At 51.1% G+C, this 18,118-nt stretch overlaps 1 protein-coding gene and 1 long non-coding RNA gene across 8 annotated transcripts in view; one reads left to right on the forward strand and one right to left on the reverse strand.

The window, feature by feature from the left end:
• Nucleotides 1–9,203: 9,203 nt before the first annotated feature.
• Nucleotides 9,204–10,537, reverse strand: LOC104650652 (uncharacterized). Its single transcript, XR_744236.3, has 4 exons — nt 10,448–10,537; nt 9,984–10,230; nt 9,581–9,881; nt 9,204–9,463 (listed from the first exon to the last, which is right to left on the reverse strand). It is a non-coding gene; the product is annotated as an uncharacterized LOC104650652 (long non-coding RNA).
• The window catches only part of ARAP1 (ArfGAP with RhoGAP domain, ankyrin repeat and PH domain 1), a 47,657-nt gene continuing 39,712 nt past the window's right edge, over nt 10,174–18,118 (forward strand). For 5 of the 7 annotated variants that reach the window (XR_012518071.1, XR_012518072.1, XM_039470566.2 and 2 more), the window contains exon 1: nt 10,174–10,685. Coding sequence is in view for 3 of the 7 variants with exons in the window: in XM_039470566.2 (XP_039326500.1) it covers nt 10,174–10,685 (512 nt within the window). In the remaining 4 variants the exon portion in view is untranslated. Of the gene's footprint in view, nt 10,686–11,417; nt 15,330–18,118 lie in introns of those variants that run through there. The other 2 variants (XM_039470570.2, XM_039470571.2) reach the window with 1 other exon arrangement.

An 18,118-nucleotide genomic window follows, 5' to 3' on the forward strand; every position in this document is an offset into this window, starting at 1 on the left:
GGCCAGCCCAGCTTGGCTGGGGGTTGGGGTATGTCACTGACAACTTGAGCAAGTCACTTCCTCCCTGTGGGTGTTTGTTTCTTCATCTGTAAACGTCAGAGCTGGATGAACTTGAATGACGGACAAAGGAGTGCTCAAGGGCACTGAGAACCGTGGAAAGGCTTTGAGCAGGGGTGGGACTGTAGTTGGCACAGTGGAGAGACGATGGAGGGACACAGAGAGGAGAGGCAGGATGGGGGTGTTGGGGTGCTGAAGCCTGACTGGGCTCTTGGGGTGGAGAGGAGGGAAACCCCTCAGCTCTTGGCTACTATGACAAATCCTGAGCCCTGCCTTCCTGGGGACAAGTACTCAGTGATGTGTCATAGAGGCTGAGGGGCTTAAACCTCCGAGGGGCTTGGATTAGGGTAGAACAAGTGAGGCACTTGCCTCTGTTGCAAAATTCGAGGGGGTACCAAAAAGCTAAGTAATTAGCTGGGTTTGGTCACAAGATCCTGTGTTCCCCACTATTTGGGAGGGGGAGGTGGGAGGATCACTTGAACCCAGGAGATGAAGGCTGCAGTGAGCCGTGATTGTACCACTGCATTCCAGCCTGGGCAACAGAGCGAGACCCTGTCAAAAGAAACAAAAGATAAATAAAATTTAAAAGCAATCACCATTTAAAAAAAGGTCAGTAATCAAGGTATATAATATTTAATGCCATTTAAAAAATAAAAATTAATGCAAAAAATCCATGATGAGGATAACACAAAACATCAACATTTTAAATAAATAGAGGACCAGGATTGATGATTCTGTCTTTGCCTCAGGCCGCAGTGTGGCTTAGCAGAACACTGCTCTAAACTTCTTTTTTCTATTTGCTGCTTTCTCCAGGAAGCCTTCCCTGCGCCAGCCTGGTTGAGGGCCCCCTGGGCTGTTTTTGCTGGCTGATGGTATCTGATCCCTTCTAGCCTGAAGTTCCTGGAAGGCCAGTCCAGGCCTCAGGTCTGGTTCATGCTCCCAGTGCCTTGAACGGGACTGTCCCAAAGGGGTGTCAGTGCTGAGTCTCTATGTCTTTGATCTTAGCCAGATGCCCTTAGTGCAGGAATAGGAGTTGAGAGAGGTCCAAGAGGGAGCCAGGCTTTTCTCAGGGAGAGTAGTTTCCTGTTTTCCAGATCTTGTCATTCCAGTGGGATGGTTGGGACCATCATCTGTCAATCTGTGTTAAACCCTTAGCACAGTGCCTGGCCTGTATATAGCAGGTGCTCAGTTTTTTTATGATGTTTGTTTGTTTGTTTGGAGCTGGACTCTCACTCTGTTGCCCAGGCTGGAGTGCAGTGGCGCCAGCTCGGCTCACTGCAGCCTCTGCATTTCAGGTTCAAGCAATTCTCCTGCCTCAGCCTCCCGAGTAGCTGGAATTACAGGCACCTGCCACCATGCTGAGCTAATTTTTTGTATTTTTATTAGAGATAGAGTTTCACCATGTTGGTCAGGCTGGTCTCAAACTCCTGACCTCAAGTGATCCACTCTCCTCGGCCTTCCACAGTGCTGGGATTACAGGCATGAGCCACCACACCTGGCCCTCAGTTTGTGTTTTGAGAGGCCATGCAGAGTGGTTAAGAGTTGATGGCCAGGCTAGTGGCTCATGCCTGTAATCCCAGCACTTTGGGAGACCGAGGTATGCAGATCACTTGAACCCAGGAGCTTGAGACCAGCCTGGGCAGCATGGTAAAACCCCATCTTTACAAACAAATGGAAAAATTAGCTGGGTGTAGTGGCGAGAGCCTGTAGTCCCAGTTACTTGGTAGGCTGAAGTGGGAGAATTGCTTGGGCCCCAGAGGCACAGGTTGCGTTGAGCAGAGATTTTGCCACTGCACTCCAGCCTGAGTGACAAAGTGAGACCCTGTCTAAAAAAAAAAAAAAAATTGTCAACAGCTGCAGTCTCCAGTATGAATAGAGTGTGGACCACAATGCAATGTAAACTGTCCGAGTGAAATTAATCTTAGTATTTTCTCATGTAAACAATAGGGAAAATTATTGAGATTTTTGCATTCGTGTGTGTGTGTGTGTGTGTGTGTGTGTGTGTGTGTGTGTGTGCTAAGTCTTCAAAATCCAGTTTGTTTAAAATGTAGCATATCATATTCCAGGGACCACATTTTAAATGTCCAACAGCCATCTGTGGCTACTGCTGGCTGCTATTGGACAGCATAGGGCTAGACTGTAGTCATACTGCTCCTTCCTGGGTATGTGGTTAAAGTTATTTCACCTCCCTTTTTCTCAGTGTCTTCATCTTAAAACAGGCATAGCAATCATATGTACCTCCTAGGTCTGCTGCGAGGCTTTAATGAGTTAATATAAAGTGCCTGGATACCTGGCATGCAGTAAGCACTGTTTATGTGGTCTCCTCTTGTTTTAAATTGTTGCTTGAATAGCACTGCCATTTTTGCCAATACTTTCATCTGAAGTGCTGGTTACTTAAAGGTTGTTTTTTAAATACTCACTTTTGGACTGGGTGGTTTATGCCTATAACCTTAGCACTTTGGGAGGTCAAAGTGGGAGGATTGCTTGAGGCCAGGAGTTCGAGGCCAGCCTGGGCAACATAATGAGACCTTGTCTTTACAAAAAATAACAAAATTAGCTGGGCACAGTGGTGTGTACCTGTAGTTCCAGCTACTTGGGAGGCTGAAGCAGGAAGATTGCTTGAGCCTAGGAGTTGGAGGTTGCAGTAAGCTGTGATTGCACCACTACACTCCAGCCTGGGCAACAGACCAAGACCTTGTTTCAAAAATAAAATAATGCTGGGCACAGTGGCTCACACCTGTAATCCTAGCACTTGGGGTGGCTGAGGCAGGTGGATCACCTGAGGTCAGGAGTTTGAGACCAGCCTGGCCAACGTGGCAAAACTGCGTCTCTACTGAAAATACAAAAATTAGCCAGGCATGGTGGTGCGCACCTGTAGTCCCAGCTACTCGGGAGGCTGAGTCAGGAGAATTAGCGCTTGAACCCAGGAGGCGGAGGTTGCGGTAAGCCGAGATCGTGCTACTGCACTCCAGCTGGAGCTACAGAGTGAGACTGTCTCAAAATAAATAAAATAAAATATTAAAATATATATATATATATATATATATATATATATATATATATCTGTTTTAATCCTATCCTAGGCAGTGACAGTCATGAAGTTTACCTATGATAAATATCTGTTTATGTGTTTGTAAGATGTAAAATGTTCATGAATACCTGCTGAAGCCATTATGCAGAGCACAGCAGTTTTCAAGTTAACCCTAGTGTTGGCAGACCTGACTGCTCTAGGCCCTGGGAAGGGGGACCTGTCCATGCCACCCCACTGGTCCCTAGCCCCACAGAGCCCTGGCCATCTGCATAGCAAGGGTGGTGGCCTGTCTAGGGCTGTCCTGTTTGTTCTCCTTATGCCTGGGAGCATCCTGTTTTGGTCTGTTTTCCTCAACCTCCCCTACATGTTTAGGGGCAGGGCCCCGGGGTCTCATGCCCCTGACTCAGTTACCCCACTTGTGCCCTCAGCCCACTCCATGGTCCCCAGGGTTAGTGGAGAGGGTCCTGTGTCCCTGTGTCCTCTAAGGTCCCCCACCTCTCCTGGCAGGGTCTGTGTCAGGGAGACCTCTTTAGTCGTGGGGCTGCATCGTCCCTTCCTCACCCTTCTGGGGCTGTCCCTATCCACATCCCAGCACTGGTCTTATGGGGCCAGAGAGTGGGGAAGTCCTGACTCCTCTTTACCACCCGTGCGGCCTCCACACACAGACAGGCCTGTCTGTCTGCCTTCTTCTCCCTCCAGGAAGACTTTCCTCTTCTCTGACCTGTTGCCAGCTTCCATGACCATGAGGTTCCCTGACTCTTTTCCTCTTCCCTCTTCCTTCTCTTCCTCTTCCTCCACCTCTTCCCTACCACCTCTTCTTTTTTTTTTTTTTTTTTTTTTTTTTTGAGACAGGATCTGGCTCTGTCACCGAGGCTGGAGTGCAGTGGCTCAATCACAGCTCACTGCAGCCTCCACCTCCTGGGCTCAAGTGATTCTCCTACCTCAGCCTCCTGAGTTCCTGGGACTACAGGCAGACACTACCATACCTGGCTAATTTTTGTATTTTTTTGTACAGATGAGGTCTCCTTATGTTGCCCAGGCTAGTCTTGAACTCCTAAACTTAAGGAATCCACCTGCCTCAGCTTCCTAAAGTGCTGGGATTACAGGCATGAGCTGCTGTGCCTGGCCCCCATCTCTTGCTTCCTTTTCCCTGTCCCGTTCCCTCTTCCCCTGTCCTCCTCCTTTGGCATCTCAAAGTGGCCTTGCCTTATGGGCTTTCTCCTCCATCCCTGTCCTTGCAGCTCCCGCCCTGGACCGAAATGAGGAGCCCTTGAGAATAGCTGCTGTCTCTGGGAGGACCCAGGCGTCCTTGGCAGCCCGGCTGGTGAGTCAGGAGGTAGAGGGGTAGGAACAGGGCTGGCTGTGGCAGGCTAGGCCTTAGCATTGAGGTGGGGAGAGGGTTGATGGAGGCTGACATCTGATAGCCCATTTTCCATTTTGAGAACTGAACTTGAGAGGCAGAGGGTGAGGCCCAGAGAGCTTGCTAAAAGCCTTCCAGCAGGGCTTGGAACCTTGGAACAGGGGAGGGGTATGGGACAAAGGGACAGGGCTGGGGCCAGCAGGCTGGGTTGCGGGTTGGAGTCCCCTCCTTGCCTGGCAAGTTTTGTTATCTTTCTCATTCTCAGGCTCTATTCATGATTATCACATTCTCTTTTAATTTTTATTTACTTTTTGGAAAATGATACAAAATTAAAAAGATACAGAAGGGTATAGTGTCTCCTGTCTTCCCAGCTGTCAGTTCCCCTCCCCAAACACAGTTTTATATGTATCCGTCCAGTTTTGTGTGTTTATATTTGCATATATATACTATATATATAGTTTTTCTTTAACCCAGATATTTACGTAACACTATTCTCCATCTTGCTTTTCCACTTAACACATCTTTAATATAATTTTATGTGAAGTTTAGAATCTGCTGGTCTCAACAACTTCCAGTTGGCAATTTTAGTTGGGATGGTGTTAAAGTTTTAGTTTAGCCCCAGAGGAACTAGCATCTGTACAATGTTGAAGTGAAAAGTCTCCAGCCGGGTGTGGTGGCTCACGCCTGTAATCCCAGCACTTTAGGAGGCTGAGGCGGGCAGATCACGGGGCAAGGAGTCTGAGACCAGCCTGGCCAACATGGTGAAACTCCATCTCTACTAACAAAATACAGAAAATTAGCTAGGTGTGGTAGCAGGCACCTGTAATCCAGGCTACTTGGGAGGCTGAATTGCTTGAACCCTGGAGGTGGAGGTTGCAGTGAACCGAGATTGCGCCACTGCACTCTAGCCTGGGTGACAATGTGAGACTCCATCTCAAAAATAAAAAATAAAAATAAAAATAAAAAGTCTCCCTTTCCCCAGAGGTGGATTTTCAGGGAAGCTGGAGTTTGAGGTGTAGGGCTCCTTCCAGGATCTAAAGAGGGGCCCAAACAGTGTGTGCCTATGGTCATGTGTTTTTGTGATTTTTGTAAAAGTGATACTCTTAAGGAGAGTGTGTTGGTTGGTCCCTTTTGCATTGCAATCAAGGAATACCCTGAGTAATTTATAAAGAAAAGAGATTTATTTGGCTCAGGGCTCTGTAGGCTATACAAGCATGGCACCAGCATCTGCTCAGCTTCTGGTGAGGCCTCAGGAAGCTTTTAGTCAGGGTGAAAGGTGAAGGAGGAGACACGTCACATGGTGAGAGAGGGAGCAAGAGAGAAGGCAGGCTCTTTTAACTAGCTAGCTCTATGTGAGCAAAGAGTGAGAACTCATTTGTTACTGTGGGGAGGGCGCCAGGCTATTCATAAGGGATCTATCCCTGTGACCCCAACACCTCCCAGTAGGTCCACCTCCAACACTGGGGGTCACATTTTAACGAGATTTGGAGAGGACAAACACCCAAACCATATCAGAGGGCACCTAAATTGTGTAAGCTTCAGGCCGCATAAACTTCAGGCCCTTATGAACTCTGGATCTTCCTTCCCTTCCCTCCTGTCCCTTCAGTCCTTAGTTTTCTTCCTAGGAGGAAGCTGGTAACTGTCACCTTACCCCCGTGTGTCTTTTCAGAGATACTTTGTTCATTTTCCGGTACTGCGCACTGCTCCATGCTCTCCCTTGTTTTTTTTTTTTCCACAAAGAGAGACTGTTACACAAACTGTTCTGTACTTTCGTTACTCATTTAACAGTGTATCTTGTAGGTCATCCCATTCCAGTATGTAAGGAGTTTCCTCATTCTTACAGCCACTCAGTATTCTATTGCACAACTACACCCTAATTTAGTTAACCATTCTCCCATTGATGGAGTATTCTATTGTATGACTATACCATAATTTAGTTAATCATTCTGGACATTTTGGTTATTTCCATTCTTTTGCTATGAAACACAGGCGCTGCAGCCAGTAACCTTCTATATAGGTCAATTCTGGTGGGTGCCAGTAAAAGTGCAGGCCTACAGGTAGCTGGGTCAGCCATCTGCATCTCTTTTTTCTTTTTCTTTTTCTTTTTTTTTTTTTTTGAGATGGAGCCTCTCTCTGCCATCCAGGCTGGAGTGCAATGGTGCGGTCTGGGCTCACTACAGTCTCCACCTCCTGGGTTCAAGTGATTCTTCTGCCTCAGACTTTTGAGCAGCTGGGATTACAGGTGCCTGCCACCATGCCTGGCTAACTTTTTGTATTTTTAGTAAAGATGGAGTTTTACCATGTTGGCCAGTCTGGTCTCGAACTCTTGACCTCAGGTGATCTACCCACCTTGGCTTCCCAAAGTGCTGGTATTACAGGCATGAGCCACCGCACCCAGCCCAGACGTGTGCATCTCTTAGGGCTTTCGTGCCTAGAGGTATTCCATGGCCAGGGAGGGGATGCCCCACGGCATTACCAATGCTTGTATTTTCCAACTTTATTGCTCTTTGACAGCCTGATAGGTGGAAAGCAGTATTTCAGAATATTTTACATTTGTATTTCCTGGTATGGGGGAGGTTACGTTCCTTTCAGATATTTAAGAGCCATTTATATTTTCCTTTCTGTGAATTTTTTCATTCATACTCCTTGCCCGTTTTTCTGTTAGATCATTGACTTGTTTCTTATTTCTGCATGCTTTTCAGCTATTAGGAAAATGAGCCCTTTGTTTGGAATATGAGTGGCGGATATCCCCTAGTTTGTCAATTAGCTCTTGGCTTTGCTTTTTACCGTGCAAGAGTGCTTGATTTTTGCAGAGCTGAATATTTCAGTCTTTTCTGTGTGCCTTCTGGATTTGTTTCATTTCCAAAAGGCTTTTGCCTCTCTGACATGATTTAAAAAAATTTTTTTTAGAGGCTGAGTCTCAGTCTATTGCCCATGGTAGAGTACAGTGATGTGTGGTGGTATGATCATAGCTCATAGCTCACTGCAGCCTTGAACTCCTGGGCTCAAGCAATCCTCTCACCTCATCCTCCCAAGTAGCTGAGACTGCAACTGCAAGTGTGTAGCTGGTTAACTTTTTTTTTTTTTTTTGTAGAGATAGTCTTGCTATGTTGTTCAGGCTGATCTTAAACTCCTGGCCTCAAGCAGTCCTCTTGCATTAGCCTCCCAAAGTGTTGGGCTTACAGGCATGAGCCACCATGTCAAACCCCGAGATGATTTTGTAAATCCTTTCTTTTTTTTTTTTTTTGTGAGACAGTTTCTCTCTCTGTCACCCAGGCTGGAGTGCAGTGTCACTATCTCAGCTCACCGCAACCTCCACCTCCTGGGTTCAAGCGATTCTCCTGCCTTAGCCTCCTGAGTAGCTGAGATTACAGGTGCTTGCCACCACGCCCAGCTAATTTTTTGTATTTTTATTAGCGATGAGGGTTTGCCATGTTGGCCACGCTGGTCTCAAACTCCTGACCTCAGGGTATACGCTCGCATTCCAAAGTTCTAGGATTTTAGACTTGAGCCACCTCGCCTGGCTGTGATTTTTTTGAATACTGAAGTCTTTGATCCAGCTGTAATTTTTCTTGTAAAGTGTGAGGTAGAGATCCACCATAGTTTTTTTTTGAGAGCATTCCACAGCTGTCCCAACAACTTGATAATCCCTTGTCTCCCCACAAGTTTGAGAGGCTACTTTTAGTGTATCCTATCCTAAATTTGTGTATGTATTTGGGTCTACTTTTGAACTTTCTGTTCTGTTTAATTAATCGATCTGTTCATGTGCTGGTATCCTATACTGTTTTAATCATTGTGGGTTTATAATATGTTTTAACATGTGGTGAGGTTGATTCCTACTCTTTACCCTTCCCACCCTCTTCCTGCTTCCAGAATTTTCCTGACTCTTCCTGCTTATTTATTTTCCCACATGAATTTTCAAATCAACTTGTTTAGCTTAAAAAAAAATTCTGTGTACATATTTAATTGGATTGTGTACATTTATAAAGTAACTTAGACATCATTAATCTCTTTATGTTGTCTTCTATCCGGAATTTACTATGCCTTGCCATTTGTCTAAGTCTTCTTTTTGTCTCTCAATAACACGCCCAATTTTTCTTCCTATAGCTGTTGTTTATCTCTTATGAAATTTATTCTCAGTGTTTTCTGTTTTGTGATGCTCTTGTAAATGAGGTCTTTCATCCTGGTTTCTACCTGGTTACTGTTTATAAATGTTGATTTCTGTTATATTAATTTTGTTTGTTGTTTGTTTGTTTGTTTTTTTTTGGAGACAGGGACTTGCTCTGTTGGCCAGGCTGGGGTGAAGTGGCATGATCTTGGCTCATGGCAACCTCTGCCTCCCAAGTTCAAGCGATTCTCCTGCCTCAGCCTCCTGAGTAGCTGGGAGTACAGGTGCATGCCGCCATGCCTGGCTAATTTTTTGTATTTTAGTAGAGACGAGGTTTCACCGTATTGCCCAGGCTGGTCTCAAACTCCTGTTCTCAGGCAATCTGCCTGCCTCGTCCTCCCAAAGGGCTAGGATTACAGGCATGAGCCACTGTGCCCAGCCAGTCTGTTATGTTAATTTTGAACCCAATAACTGAAGTCTTTACTGGTTGTGATAGTTTCTCAGCTGAGCTTCTTGGGCTTTCCAACTCAATACTCATATTATTGGCAATGAATGGATAGTTTATTTCTTCCTTTCTGATTTTAATACCTCTTGTTTATTTTTGTTGTCCAGGGCTTTCAGAGCAATGTGAGAAATAATAATAACAACAGTAAAATGGATATCCTTTTCTCATTTAGGAAAGTATCAATTTATTTCTGTTTTAGTAAGATTTTGTTTGTGTAAGTAAGCTGGATATTGAATTTTATCGTATGCCTCTCCAGTGTCTGTGGAGAGAATCGGATGACTTTTCCCTTTGATCTGCTCATCACCTCTTCCGGTCACCTTCTCTTCACATCACCTCTTGACTCCCACCAGGCTAGGAGCTCTTAATTGCAGGGTGCAGGGGTGGAGCCTGAGTCCTCATTGCCTAGTGCCAGGCGATTTTGAAAGAACAAATGAATGAATGACCTTAGTGGTGAGAGGATTTACCCAATTCCAGGGCCAGGCCCCCAGAGGCCATGTGACTAATGCTGGGTTTACTCACCTCGTACACTTCCTCCATGGGCATAGGGGTAAGGGGAGGCTAGTCTGGGCTCCCAGACTGGGCTTGCAGGAGAGACCAGCAGTGAGTGGTGTCCTTCAACGCTTGCTAAGTGCTTATCCTGGCCCTCACGGGGAACTGGTGCCTCAGAGAGAATTGGCCCTGCCCTGGGTCTTGCAGAGGGCAGTGGGGAGGAGATACCAGACATAGCACCAGTCACGCCACTGGCCAGTCTCACAGCAGTGGCTGAGGCCGTGTGTTGGGGTGTGGGGTGGTGCCGATCCCAGAGATCATGGAGGGTTTCCTAGAGAAGAAAATGTGAGCTGGATGCTGGGATAGCACAGGGAAAGGGGTGAGGGGGCTCAGGCAGGGAGAAGAACCTGTGTATTCAGGGACCTGGTGGTACCTGGCCTTGCCTAGCACATGGAGCACTGGGGAGGAAGCTCCAGGACAGAACCCGAACCCGTGGCTTGAGAGGGCCATGCAGGCTGCTGGTGAGGGGACCACTCTCGGCAACCCTGCCTCTGACCTGTGCCTGTTTGTCTATTCCAGCTCCGGACAGAGCCCTGCCAGTCGGACCTCTGCTGGCAGGAACCATGGCAGAGGCTGGGGATGCTGCGCTGTCGGTGGCCGAGTGGCTGCGGGCATTGCACCTGGAGCAGTACACAGGGCTCTTTGAGCAGCATGGCCTGGTGTGGGCCACTGAGTGCCAAGGCCTCAGCGACGCCCGCCTGATGGACATGGGCATGCTACTCCCTGGCCACCGCCGCCGCATCCTGGCTGGCCTGCTCCGTGCCCACACCCCGCCGGCCCCCGCACCCCGCCCCACCCCACGGCCGGTGCCCATGAAGCGCCACATCTTCCGCTCACCACCTGCGCCCGCCACTCCACCAGAGCCGCCGCCTGCCGCTGCTACAGAGGATGAGGGGCTCCCCGTCGCCCCGCCCATCCCACCCCGGAGGAGCGGCCTTCCGCCCACGTGCTTCGCCGCCCAGTCCACAGCCATCCCGGACCCGGTGCTGCCCCCGCTGCCTGCTAAGCAGCATTTGGCAGAGCTGAGCGTTCCACCCGTTCCGCCCCGCACCGTACCCCCCCGCCTGCTGGTGAGGTGAGTGGATGCCACCCAGCGTGGGAGGCGCACGGGCAGAGGATCCCAGAGGCTTGAGGAGGAGTTTGTGGCCTTTGGTGCTGGGATAAGAAGGGCGCTTCGGAAGTGCAGGGAACAGCTGCGCAGAGCTCGGAGGAGAGAGCTGTCTGGGAACTCGGGAGGCGGGAAGAGCTGTCCAGGTACTCAGTGTAGTGCTGGGGTTGTTGGGCACCTGCATGCAGGTGAGGCCTCCACATTTCTGTCTTGGGTGGCTGGGTGGACAGTGGTGCCGTCACTGATCCAGAGACCCAGGAACAGAAGTGAGTGTGAGAGGAAGTCGAGTTCAGCTTGGGACCTGGCAGGTGTGAGCTAGTGCAGGGCATCAGGAGGCAACACGTGGAGGAAACGGAAAACTGGAGGGTTGGGGCAGGGCTGAGGGGACTGCCCAGGTCCTGGTGCTGTTCTCTTTCACACCCTGCTCACTTCTCCCATTGCCAAATGTCACCAAATCCCGGGACACGTCTCAGGCCTCATCCTGCATGCCCTCCCTCTCAGAACTGTTTTCCCTCCTGGGCTCCTGGTACCCTGTGTTTTTCTTGAGTTTCTCCTAGCTCCTGTGGATGTTCCATGTTAATCTCCTTCACAGGTACCCTCCCTTCCTGCCATCTACTAGGGTGCCCGGCTGTCAGGGAGCATCCCCAGACGGTAGATATGTGTTCAGGGTGGGGGGGGGCGGGATTTGGTGGAGCACTTGGGTGAAGTCTGGCTAGTCTTGGAAGGCTTCTTAGAGGAGGAAGGGGTGTGTGGAAAGCGGTCTCCTGGTCCCCACTGTTTGTTTTGAGGCACTCTGCTGGGCTCTGTGCTTCCACAGTCTCATCGATCCCTGCATCAGGACTCCTGGGAGATTCGTGTGCTGGCTTCACGCAGGACAGGAACGAATCTGAGAGACAGCAGGCAGGGGGGCCCTGGCTGCATCGAGGCCAAGTGTATAGTCAAGGGGGCCTTGTAGGGCAGATGTGGGAGATTCTTCCCACCCAGGGAGGAGTATTAAGTCAGTGGACCTTGAAAGCCGAGCTAGTGCTGTGGTGTTTTGAGTGTTGATTGGTGGAAGCACAAAAAGGGTACATGCTCCTCCAGGGTTTACACAACTGGTAACAGGTATAGGGTCTCTTCAGGAGCCTAGAGGGAGGCTCAGATGGAAGTTTCCTGGTGTCCTTGCGCCCTCTAGTGACCATTCTTCTGTATGCAGGAGCAATTTCTATTTCAACCCCAACAGCTGGCTGGGGAGAGAAAGAGAGAGGAGATAGCCGGGAGAGAGGATAGAGGAGACAAAGTCTGTCTGTCTCTGGGGTTCGAAGTGGGTGAACAAAGGGAAGAGGCAGGGCCCTGGCCAGGTCCCCTCTCAGGCCCTTCCTATGACCCCCAGTCGGGCAGTAGAGGCCTGGGTTTCTGCTGAGAAGGCAGGATGCCTGGGTTGGGCCCAGCTAGCTGTGTGACTCTGATGAGGACCTGCTCCTCTGGGCCTGTTTCCCCATCAGGTGCCCTCCATGGTCCTCCACAGCCTGCTGGCCCCTCCTGGTACTGACATCTGAGTTCAGGAGGCTTGCTGGGTAGGAGGAGAGCCCTGTCCACGCCCCTGGGCCCCAGGGTACCAACCCCTACTCTCAGAGCCTGTGTGAACGTAGCCACTTAGCCAACATGAGGAGGAGACCAGGCCCCGTGGTCAGGAGGCGGTCTGGCTCCCTGTAGTTCGAGGACTCAAAATCTGTCCTGTGCAAATTATTTCCTGCAATTTGGAATTATTTCTCACAGCAGAGTAGGGTGGGTAAGCTGCCAAGCCTGGCTTCTGTGTCTGGGGGTCTTTGGCAGTTGGAGTCGTGGGCATCTGCAGACCTCAGCTTTGTACTCAATCAGCTCAGAGAGTGTACAAAGTCTTCAAAGCCCTGTGGTAGGAAAACTCACAGCAGATGGAGCCTCCTGTGAGCCGGGTCCTGTGGTGATCAGGGTGGGGCCCAACATGGAGCCCGACTGGCCACCCTGCCCCTTCTCAGCCCCTTCCTGTGACCCCCAGGCTCCATGGCATGTGGAGGAACACTGCTCCTGCCCACCCCCTTGTGGGAGTCCCACCACAATGTCACATGACATGAGCTTCCTACCCCTGCTTGCAACTCCTCGTGATGGGGAACTCACTCCCTCAACCTTGGGGCCTTTCACACAGGTCATGTGGTAGCTGAGGCCTGTCATCTCCAGGCTCCCTCGTGAGGTGTGGGGGCGGATGGATGCATGTGCACGTGTGTACTCGCAGGGTCTTGAATCAGTGTGAGGCATGCCTGGGGCCGTCTGTGTGTGCACCCGTAGAGATGGGTGCAGGTGGCTGTGCAGGCTGTCAGGGTAGTCATGTGTCTGTGCATTTATACATTCAGACGGGTTCTGAGAGTGTGTGATACTAAGATGTAAAAGCGTGTAGAGATTTGTGCAGTTTCAGCAGTGACATGAAGTGGTGTGTGTGGGAGTTTATGGGGACCTTTGTGCTCACGTGTACTGCTGTGGTGGGAACCCCGACAGTATGTGAGTACATGTGTGAGTGTGCACATGCTGTTTGAGCATTACATGGCATGTGTGTTATTTGTGCACTGTCAGGCTTGAGCCAGTGTGTGCATGTGTGTGTACATATGCTGCCATGAGAGTGAGCCCATTAGGATGTCAGCTCCACTGGGGCCAGGATCCTGGTCGATTTTGTTTGCTGCTGAATTTCAAACATCTAGAACAATGCTGCGTGCCTCCTGGGCCCTCGGGAAGTATATCGTGTGGGTGAGTAGATGAATGCCAATGCGAGCTGTGTACTGGCAGGTGCTGAGCTTGGGGTGCATGTGAGTAAACATGCATGTGACTCAGCACCCAGTGGGCGCTGTCAGCACAGCTGGGCCATAGGGCCCTGAGCTCACTGCCCCAGCTCCCCTTCCCCCATCCTACTACCCAACCTATGTCATCCCGGATGTTTTAGGAAGAGGGAGGTCTTCAGAGGAGACAGGTTGGGAGAACAGGGCTGCTGGGACAGGATTCTAGGCCACAGACCAAGGTTTAGGCAAATCAGAAAACAAGCAAGGATAGAGTTCCCTCCTCCCTGTCCTGGCATGACCCAGGACTCTCAGAACCAGGCTCATCATTCTGCCTGGCCTGTGGGGACTCCACACCACCCCCAGAGTCTGCACCCCATGCCGTTATTATCATCATCATTGTTAACAGAGACAGGGTCTCTCTGTTGCCCAGGCTGGAGCGCAGTGGTGCCATCATAGCTCACTGTAGCCTCGAACTCCTGGGCTCCAGCCATCCTCCCACCTAAGCCTCCCGAGTAGCTGAGACTACAAGTGTGCGGTGCCATGCCTGGCTAATTTTTAAATTTTTTGTAAAGACGAGGTCTTGCTTTGTTGCCCACGCTGGTCTCAAACTCCTGGGCTCAGGCAATCGTCCTGCCTCAACCTCCCCAAGCACTGGGATTATAGGTGTAAGCCATCGCACTTGGCCCCATACCATTAATTTAAGCTCGTGCTGGGGCGCTTGCTGAGGAGTCCAGAGATTCTGAGAAACTTGCCCGGAGTCACCCAGCCTGGCAGAGGGGAAGCTGGTGTCCAGACCCTGCCTCCTGGCTTCAGGTCAGGTTTACTCAGCCCTGAGCGTTGCAGACGTGAGCCCTGTGAACTGGCTTCCCTGAAGGTGGCAGAGGGGTCATTTGTGATGTGAAGTTCCAAGGTCACGTCGCAGATCCCATCCCAGCTTGCTCCGGGCTTTGGTGTCCCTCTTTAATGCCTAGATGCTTGGAGGCACCTCAGGAAGAGGGAGTGTGTGCCGAGAAGGCAGCTGCCCAGCTAGAGCCATGCTGCCAGGTTTCCCTCCTGTGCCCTTGACTGCCCTGCAGCCCAGCCAATAGCTGGTCTTCCTGGAGGCTGATCACTTGTTGCCAGGGCAGAACTTTCGCCCTTGAAAGAGCCTCTTTCCCAGCCTCTCTGGGCCTCCTTATGCGGGTGGGGTAGGGGAGAGGCCACCGCCAGGGCTTCTCAGTCAGGACTTCCTGGGCGTCCACCCTGTTAGGCCTTGCAAGAGCAGTGGACACTGTTGGTTGTCCCATCCCAGTTTGGGAGGGGGTGCAGCCTGGGGGCGGGGAGGAAGTATCTGCCCCAGGGGATTCTGGGTGACTTTTTTCTTTCTCAGTGTTCAGGAAGTGTGTATGTTGGCCACGGCTACAGGGGGTGGGGGAGGCAGAAAGCAGGAAGCCTCCGGGAGACCAGAGCTAGGTGCAGACAGACAGACAGACAGACAGACAGACACACACACACACACACACACACACACACACACGCGTGCTCTCTCTCCTCTTTCCTCTCTGTCTGCTCTTCCCTCCTGGACAGATCCACAGTTATACACAGAAACACACACACACACACGCACACGCGTGTAGAGAAGTGCTTCACAAACACTTAAAGACGTAAATCATAGGTGCAAAGCCATACCTGGACCCAAAAACTGCTAAGCGAACGCAGCCTCAGACCCATCCAGGGGCCAGGGACCAGGGGCCGGGCTTACAGGTACACGACATTCTTGGGCATACGCACCCGTCTGGCCAGAACCGTGGGAGTCCTCGGCCCCAAGACCCACAGGCATCTGAGGGTGAGCGAGGGGCCATCGAGGGGCTGCCGTTGCTCTTGTTGCTGTTGGCAGGTAGGAGGATGCCCTGGGAGGGCTGGAGCCCCTGTCTGTCACCTCTGGCCTGGTTTTTCTGTGCTGTTCTCCTCCCCCTTCTCTTTTTTTCTCGTTGGGCTTTATCTTTCACTTTCTTTACTTCTTCTCTTTTTCCCTTGCCTTTTCCTTTTCTCTCTCTCTCATCCCTCCCTCTCCCCTGGGCTTTCTAGGTCTCTGCCTCCCCATACACCTCTCCTGGGTCCACCAGGAGCCCACAGTGCCTGTTTTCTGGGTCTTTCTCACAGAATGCTCCTCTTTGGGGTTCTGCCGCTTGTGGGCCTGGTGCTAATCTCCTCAATTCTCTGCTCCTAGCTCCCAGCACCCCTCTGGGGATTCCCTCAGGGAGGCTTCGTTTGGCTTATCTCACTGTCAAGTTCAAGGGTGCTGTGATGCTGAACCTTCCACCTCAGACCTCCCTCCCCTGGGTGATGGGGAGATAGTGTGCTTCTTACCTCTCCCCCCCAGGACTGGTGCTGTGGTGGGTGCTTATGGAGTGTAGGGGGTGGTCTCCTGTCCCCTCAGCTACTGTGGATCTCTGATGAACTCAACAATCCTGTGCTCGGGTTACTGGGGACATAGGTCTCTACCAAGTCCTGGCCACACACCCTGTGCTCTCCAGCCCTGTCCTTTGCCCTCGGCTCATCTCTTCCATAGGGCCCAGCAGATACCTGCACCTGCTCTTTCTGCCTGGCTGGCCTGGACCCAGGAGCGGCTCAGTGAGCTCCCTGAGGACTGAACTTCCTCCCACTTCTTCCCTCAGGAACCAGCCCAGGGCCGTGCCTGGGATGTGCTTAGAGCTGCTATGGGAAAGGAGGCCTCTGCCACCTCTTGCCGACAGGGCTGGCCTGTGGGAAGCTGAGTGGAGGTCTGGTGGTGGAAGGCCAAACAGGTTGTGTGGGCTTAGAAGAGGGAGCAGTCTGATGGACTTCCTGGAGGAGGAGGCCTGTCCTGAGCACAGTGGAATTAATAATCCCAGGTCATTACATGAAAAAAAGCCCCTAGCAGAATGCTTGGCATATAGTGAATGCTTAGCAAGTGGTGGCTGTTGTCCCAGGGAGAAGTGCTGAGAGCTGGGTGAAGGCGTGGTTGTGAGGATGCGCTCCAGGTTAACTGGGCACTGCTGTATGGAGAGGCTGGGGAGCTGCTGACCTTCTCCAATGATGAGGATGCGAGTCGGGTGGTGGTCATTCAGCACACACTTGCTGAAGCCCCCTCTCTGCTGGGTACTGCTGGCGGCATGGAGAGGACTGGCCCTAGGGACTCTCAGCTTGTGCAGAAGTTGAGAGGCAGATCATGGACATCCCATTCTAGCAAGTGAGACCCTCGGAAGGGCTGTCTGTGCTGGCCAGGCCTTGGCCAAAGTGAGCAGAACAGAACCAGGAGAGTGCTGGAGGGGATGACCTTTGGGTCTCATGATGGAGGAGGAAGGGGAAAAGCCACAGAGGAAGCAGGAGGCACAGGACTGAGGCCTGGGGTCTTGAGCAGTCTAGGGCATGAGTGAGGAAGCGGGCAGCTGGGACAGTTTCCCCCTGTGGAAAGGGAACATCAGGGTGGGACACAGATGTCCCCAGATCATTGTACCTGCAGCCTTGCTGGTGAGAGTCCAGGGGCTGGGATTGGGCCAGGTCTCTCCAACGCCCGTGTGACATCTTGTGGGGAAGTGGTGACTCTGGGAAGGGGTTGGGTCTGAGTTCTTAGGCCTCTGAGGCAGTTAATTGAAGCAAACATTGACCCATATGACCATACTGAGTGATCAGAAGTGTGGAGGCTCAGGGAGCCCCAGGGAGGCCCCAGATCAGCCTGAGATGTGAGAGGAGGCTTGCGATAGCGGGGAGGTTGGACGTGTGATTTGGGCTTTTGCAGGAGGAGTAAGAGTTGGCTGGGCAGGGAAGGGTGTTCCGGGTGGAAGGAACAGGGTATGCAGAGGCCTGTAAGTATGCCTTGATAGACTGCAGCTCAGTCAGCGAGTGAGTCCAGTGTCAGCCTGAGATATGCACACTGTCCCACTGTGTGGCCTTCCTGCCCTCAAAGTGAGCTGGTTCTTTTGGCCGGAGATTGGTGTAGATAGAAAGATAGGAAGGGGCAGGGGTGAAGAAGGAGGTGGCATGAGAGGCTGCTGAGGCTATGAAGCTGGTTCCCGGCTCAGCCTGCAGGGGCCTGGGTCTCCTTCAAGGTGAAGAGGTTGTGCTGATGCCATGTGCAAGTATCCCTCCTTTACTGAATTATCAGTGAGCCTGGAGACAGATCAGTGAGGAAACTGAGGCTCTGAGAGGAAGGGATCTGCTCAAAGTCTCAAACCAATGAGTGTTTGAACTGGGTTCAAGCCCAGGTCCACCTGGCTCCAAAGCCCTCTTTTTAGTTAACTGAGTGACCACACATCTCATCTTACCTGGGACAGGCCCCGTTTGTGTCTGCTGCCCTGACATAGTTATTACTAGTGCTTCTTTTAACTCTTAGAGGTGTTTCTGGTTATTTTTTATTTTTATTTTTTTTAAGCTGGAATCTTGCTCTGTCGCCCAAGCCGGAGTGCACTGGCGCAATCTCTGCTCACTGCAACCTCCGCCTCCTAGGTATAAGCAATTCCCTGCCTCAGCCTCCTAAGTAGCTGGGATTACAGGCACCTGCCACCACACCTGGCTAATTTTTGTATGTTTAGTAGAGATGGGGGTTTCACCATCTTGGCCAGGCTCATCTTGAACTCCTGACCTCGTGATGCA

Source organism: Saimiri boliviensis, chromosome 6 (assembly GCF_048565385.1).
Source record: "Saimiri boliviensis isolate mSaiBol1 chromosome 6, mSaiBol1.pri, whole genome shotgun sequence".
Classification (NCBI taxonomy): Eukaryota; Metazoa; Chordata; class Mammalia; order Primates; family Cebidae; genus Saimiri; species Saimiri boliviensis.